Here is a 5,948-nt window from a genome sequence, read left to right on the forward strand (position 1 = left end):
CTTCTGCCAGTGCTTGTCAGTGTTTCATCACACAGTACAAACAAGGAGGTAGTGTTTTCATTTCAGAGGTTCATTCACATGATAGAGGATTTATAGCAGTGTCCTGCTTGTGATCAGCCTTCCAAGACAGGGATTGTCAGACTGTAATTAATTACAATAGGCTTTGAAGGTGGGGTCTTCCTCTGTGTATCTTCTTCTGAGACAAAATATAGGTAAAGTTTTCACACTTCTAAAAACTATATCAAGGCCCTATAACCCAGTGCAAGTTCTTGGTTTTTTACCTGTTGTGTGGAATAGCCTCTGGCAAGAGGGTAGAGAGTAGAGATTGGCTAACAGATGAAGGGCGCTTGTAGAGAAAAAGGATGAAAGGATCCTTCCTTCTACAGAAAGTTGAAATGCAGTTGCCTGCAGGAAATCAAATATAGATTTTTTTGAGTGCTGGGAGACAGAGTCTGAGGCCATTAGCCTTATGAAAAAGTTGGTACTTAAAATGCTGGAACAATTCCCAAAGTACCAGCAGGGACAATCTAACAGGTAAAGTTGCTATGAGCTGCTTCAGGATTGTCTCATGAACCTGAAGGCTGCTGAGGTTGTGTGAGAAAGTCAGTTCCTTCAGTTTCTGTGGTACTCTCTCATAAAAACATTTTCTAGGTTATCTTGACTTCCCCAAATCTGCTGAACATAAAAAGGGAGCTGTGGTTTATTTTGCCTTTAATGAGAGTTTACTTAGATTCGCATCATGAGTCCACCTGGTAAGGTAAGGCTTGGTGACTGAATCATCTCTTTAATCATTGCCTGCTCCTTCCATTCTGGGCTGGTAAATCAAAGTTTCAAGCACTGGAGAACTTGGAAGAGCACGTGATCAAAGCCTTTCTGCCTACATCCTGCCTTCGATTCTAACTCACTTTTCTTGTGTGAGCAACATGCTACATCTGAGCATGGGTAGTTTTGCTCAATTATTGATGTCTTCTGCGTGTCTTTAGCTAACATAGGGGTATTTTTGCAGGTTGTGTAAAACACTTCTGATACCATGGAAGGCATTTTCACATTGGGAATGCTTTGATACGAAGCACTGCTGCTTTTCTACGTAGTCCTGCAATCAAAGGGAGAGTAGGACCAAAACCAATCTTAAAACAAACAGCATGTCTGAACCTGTCTCTGTGACTGTTTCTGTCACCCTTTTTTGCCTCAATCCTTTCTCTTAGCTGTAAACTTGTTCATGGTAACCTTTCTTAGGAAGAAAAGTTGAAATCTGAATGCAGCTGAAAAAAATTGGTATTTCTTAATGAGCTTGAAAGGTTTTTATGGAGATAGAGCTAATGATATCAGTGTGCTTTTCTGTTGAAGGTGGCTATTTTGTTATCCCATTATTGTTAGTAGTATTGGGCTGAAGAGAGTTTTCTTTTTGAGGTACACAATACACGTGTGAGTTTTTTACGAAAAAACCCTGGTGTAACTATGTCACCAGAATTTCCCAGCTGTCGTGAGGGATGGGCCTTTCTGTTGCCATTTTCTGTTCCGTATTTTGATCCATGTTCTTTCCTTCCTTTCATAGTTTAGGAATGCTGTTTGTTAAATTAAGTGATTGTCCTGTACTACCCTGGAAATAATTTCGGTTTTGTGGTGGACAGAACGGTTTCTGTGCCAGTAATAGCTCTTATCAAATGATGCTATAAATATGCTTGGTAGCAATCAAGAAAATCCTTCCCTGAATTCCTGTCTGATCAGGTTTTTTTATCATGTTCTTTGAGTACCAGTTGTATGAGTTGCTTTATGAGAACTGGCAGAGATAATTGTAAGCATTTGGTTATAAACAGGTAACGAAGGAAGGGAGAGGAAGGAAAGGGATACTCTGCTACGCTGCAGTGGTTGAGATCAGTACAGGTAAACTTCTGAGGGGAAGTGACTGTCTTGTCTTGTTGCTTCGAACATGTTGCTTGTCTGCAATTCCTTGCTAGTAATAAGGGATAGACATTTTGTTGGCTGTTTGCTGCTTGGTTGTACAACCTCTGAAGAATCAAGTATTTAATTTATTACCAATTAACTCAAACATTTGATTACTAACTTGAGTATTAGGAAACAAAGACAACATGGGGCACCTCCTGCTCTCCTGACCTTCTCTCATTTAATAGTTTCCTCTGTTTTTCTCTTTGCTACTCCTTTGTTCCCTCTTCCTCATAATTTTCTGCCCTTTCTTAATCATTTTTTCACAAAAGTGCCACCGTTTCCCTGATGGGCTCAAGCTTTGGCCAGCAGTGAGTCTGTTGGGGAAGTAGCCATGCGTGGCGCAGGGCAGCACCTGATCTTTTCTTCCACAGAGGCCACTCCTGCGGTCCCTCTGCTACTCAAATCTTGCTATTTGTACTCAATACACTAGAAAAGGCTATTGAAACCTGTGTGTGTTTCATTACAAGGACATTCAAGCTTTAATTACTAATACAAATATCTTCTATTACTAGAAGAGAATTATTTTCATGTCATGCACAACCTGAATTTCAGAGGTGTCTTCTTGACTTACACTATATAATGAGCCATAAAAGAGGAGAGTGAATTTCTGTCTTAGAGGCTGGTCGGTGAGATCAGGTGAAGCAATAGATTTTATATTAAGTTTAATTGCGTAACTGGTAAATGTGATCCAGAAAGCATGAGCTAAAGACACATAGATGCTTTTGGAAAACAAACTGAGATTTTTTTACTCGGGTAAATAGTGTGTGACCAACTCCTTGCTGATGCCAGGACAGCCAGGCTTCTCAAAGGAGATGTCCTCAGCTCAGGGGTACAGCTAGCTGACATCTGTGTGATTTTTCTCCAGTACCAATTGATTTAATAACAAAGTCTCATTCTGCTAATAATTAATACCAGGCTCATGTCTGTCTATAGGGCAGCTCTGTGCATGGTGTGAGAAGTTAGAAGAGAAGACCCCACATTCACATTTGCAGCAATGTGCTGAGGATGGTAATCTTTCTTCCCACAGGAGAAATGGAACAGATCTTTCCTTTTTAGTAGTAACTGAGCAGATGAATGTGCCTACCTTTGTATCGCTTCAGGCAGTACTACTTAGTGGTTCACCTTTGAGCCTTAGCTTCCCGTGATCGTTCTGTGATTGTTGAAGCAGGTGGTAAGAAGAACTGGTTGTGCCACTTCAGGCCAAGATCTGTTTACAGAGGCTAAGCTGTCAAATAACTTGTTGACCAGTTGAAAGGCAGCCCATGGTCTTACAGGAATTGTTACTATTTCTTGTGAGAGACTGTCTGAATAGAGTCGCTTGCCCCAAGGGTTTTCAGGCAAATAAAGGGAAGAAAGACTTCGTCATCAGAGATGCGTGCTTCATTCCATTGATTGGAATTGTAATGGAACTTCTTGCTAATGCTTTTTTCCTGTAGAATAATTTATTGAAATGACATATTTGTTTAGTATACAAAATTGGCTGCAATTGGTAAGTGGTAAATTAGAGCTTCAAAACTAAATTTACAGATATCCATTGCTGGAAAATCCTAGTCTTGCAGATACAACCTGAATTACTGCATGCTTTTTAAATCTGAAAACAGCAAGAGATTCATAAATCACTTTAAGAAGTACTCTCACCCACAAAATTGTTAAATAAAAAATGGTGCCTGTATGAGTGTGACTCTGTGAAGGTGATTGTTTCTGGGATGGCTCTTCATCCATGGAAAATGATCTTTGGAACTGCTTGTAGTTACAAATTCATATGCATGTGCTATTCTTACTGTGATTCTTACTTTTATTCAAATGTCTTCATGCACTGGTGTGCTTTTTAGATGTGGGTGGGTCCTACAGTCTTCTGCTATAAGTGTAATAATAAATATGAAAGTTAAAACCTCCTGGGAAAGCATGCTTGATTTGGAGAAATCCAGATTAAGGTAACGTACAACAGATTGAACAAATACCTGCATAGTTTTCTTGAGTAGCATGAATGTACATGTTCTTGACAAGTGCCAAGAAACATTAATTCCTACTGGCCAGGATCAGGAATGTTCCTCCTCAAAATACCTTTGATGATGTGAAGACTGTTTGTGAGATTCATTGTGTAAATTCAAGTTGGTCTTGTGGAGATCACACATTTGTCAAATAGTAAGATACCTGTTACTTTCCCTGTTGCTGTCATTTTTGCACTGGTATTTAAAAACGATTTTGTCTTTCTCAAGTTAGCACCTTCTAAAATTATCTGAATTTATCAAACTTTCTTGATTTCTATTGCAGAGCTGTATGTGAACTCACACACTTCACTCTATCACATTTATCTGTGTGGTAGCAGGGCCTGCACAGTTGTTTCCTTGTTAGACTGAGGGTTTAGCGTGTCTGTCATCTTTGAAGAACTGGAGCTGATTCCAGGAATCCGGCTGGGAGGCAGTTCTTTGACGTGTAAAGAAACACCACGTATTTACAGAGGTTGAAATGTAATGCAGGGAAGCAAGTGTCATTAGTTTGCTGTCAGTATTGTCGGAGGAAAAAGGAAAACATCTTGAACAAATCAAACAACTTAATCTTCTCAATTCATCTTTATGCATTTCGGGGTTTTTTTAGTAAGAGATCAAAGAATGTGCTTCCTGGTATCCTTTGGTAGTCAGGATTCTGGTGGTACATACTGCTAGTACATAAACTGTGTTCTTCAGGTGTTTGCATGCAGCAGGCATAAGCCAGCCGTCAGGTCTGCGTGGGTGCTGAGGGCTTTGGACACAGCTGATGTTTCTGCCTGTTGAACACATTTGAAGACTTTAGAAAGATTTGCTTTTATTTTCAGAAGTCTCTGTGTGACAGAACAGTTACGGTTTGAGTACAGCTCTTCAGAAATGAGAGGTTTTATTTAGTTGGTTAGTTGTTAATGGCAATAGAGGCTGTTCATAAACAATTAGAACTTCCAAAAAATGAAGACATTTTTTGTTTGTGAGTTTCTAGGTCATGAGGACCAATCTGGGTCAAGTAAGGCATTTGGTTTTTCTTTATCAGTGTACTCTTTATCATAAAGCATTTGCGGAGACGAGGGGTTCTCCGGGTTAGATTGTATAGTGAGCAGTGTGAAGACTGAAGGGCTGGCTGGAAGGGTGAGACGGTCCTGTTGCAGAGGGCCTTAGAAGCCACCTTGAACAGACTTTCCGAGAACAAATGCTGTGATTTCATTGTACTGGAGCTCTTCTTAAATTAAGTTCTAGTTGTATCATTTCCCACCTTCTCTGACTGTTAATAGCAGGCAGAGATGTGTCCTTGTGGAACAAAAACTTTCTATAATGACCCGAATACTACGAAGTGATAATCCCAGTAGCATCATTGCACACACCTAAATACAGAGTAAAAACTCGAATAGGCTGGATAGGTAAACTGGACCGTAAGATTTTGTGTGACTGAAACTCGTTTACTATTTAAACGTGGATGCCAAGTGCAGTGGATTTTTTTCTCTTGGTTGAATCTGTAGTTTCAAATAACTAACTTATTTTATATGCAGAGTGCTGCAGCCTTTTTGTAAGTTCTGTACAGACTCTCTTCTCTATCTTTGTTTTTACCTTTCAAAACTTTAATCTTTTTCTGGCAAGGTAATTCAGGCTGAAATTAAATACTTAATCTTTGTATATAAAACCAAAATAGCATTCCTGTTGATTGATAAGAATCCTTTTGAAATTTAACTCATTTAGATTTGTCAGTCCCACCCAGTCATTTCAGTCTGATTGTCATGAAAAAGAATTGCTTTTAACTAACTAAATTTTGAATATTAAATTTTGAGCCTTAGGTGCTTATAGTTACACTGCCACAAAAGGTATGTGAGGGCATGTTATGTGAAAGCTTACAGGCTACTGTAAACCAGCAGCATGTGTGGTGTTTTCCCTAAAGTTATGCTTTTTAAAATGATATACTCTAGAGCCTCTTGGAATGAAAGTCTAAAATTGTTTCTTTTTCCTTTATCTTTTGTAGAAGCTCCACCAAAACTGGAAGAA

The 5,948-nt window shown here is 39.2% G+C and overlaps 1 protein-coding gene across 1 annotated transcript in view; it reads left to right on the forward strand.

Annotated features, from left to right (window-relative positions):
- Positions 1-739: 739 nt before the first annotated feature.
- The window catches only part of GALNT18 (polypeptide N-acetylgalactosaminyltransferase 18), a gene marked incomplete at its 3' end in the record, with an annotated part of 46,853 nt that continues 41,644 nt past the window's right edge, over positions 740-5,948 (forward strand). The window contains exons 1-3 of the mRNA XM_010140705.1: positions 740-757; positions 1,818-1,884; positions 5,926-5,948. Coding sequence (XP_010139007.1) covers positions 740-757; positions 1,818-1,884; positions 5,926-5,948 — 108 coding nt within the window. The remainder of the gene's footprint in view (positions 758-1,817; positions 1,885-5,925) is intronic.

This window comes from Buceros rhinoceros, unplaced genomic scaffold, assembly GCF_000710305.1.
Source record: "Buceros rhinoceros silvestris isolate BGI_N320 unplaced genomic scaffold, ASM71030v1 scaffold18957, whole genome shotgun sequence".
Taxonomy (NCBI): domain Eukaryota; kingdom Metazoa; phylum Chordata; class Aves; order Bucerotiformes; family Bucerotidae; genus Buceros; species Buceros rhinoceros.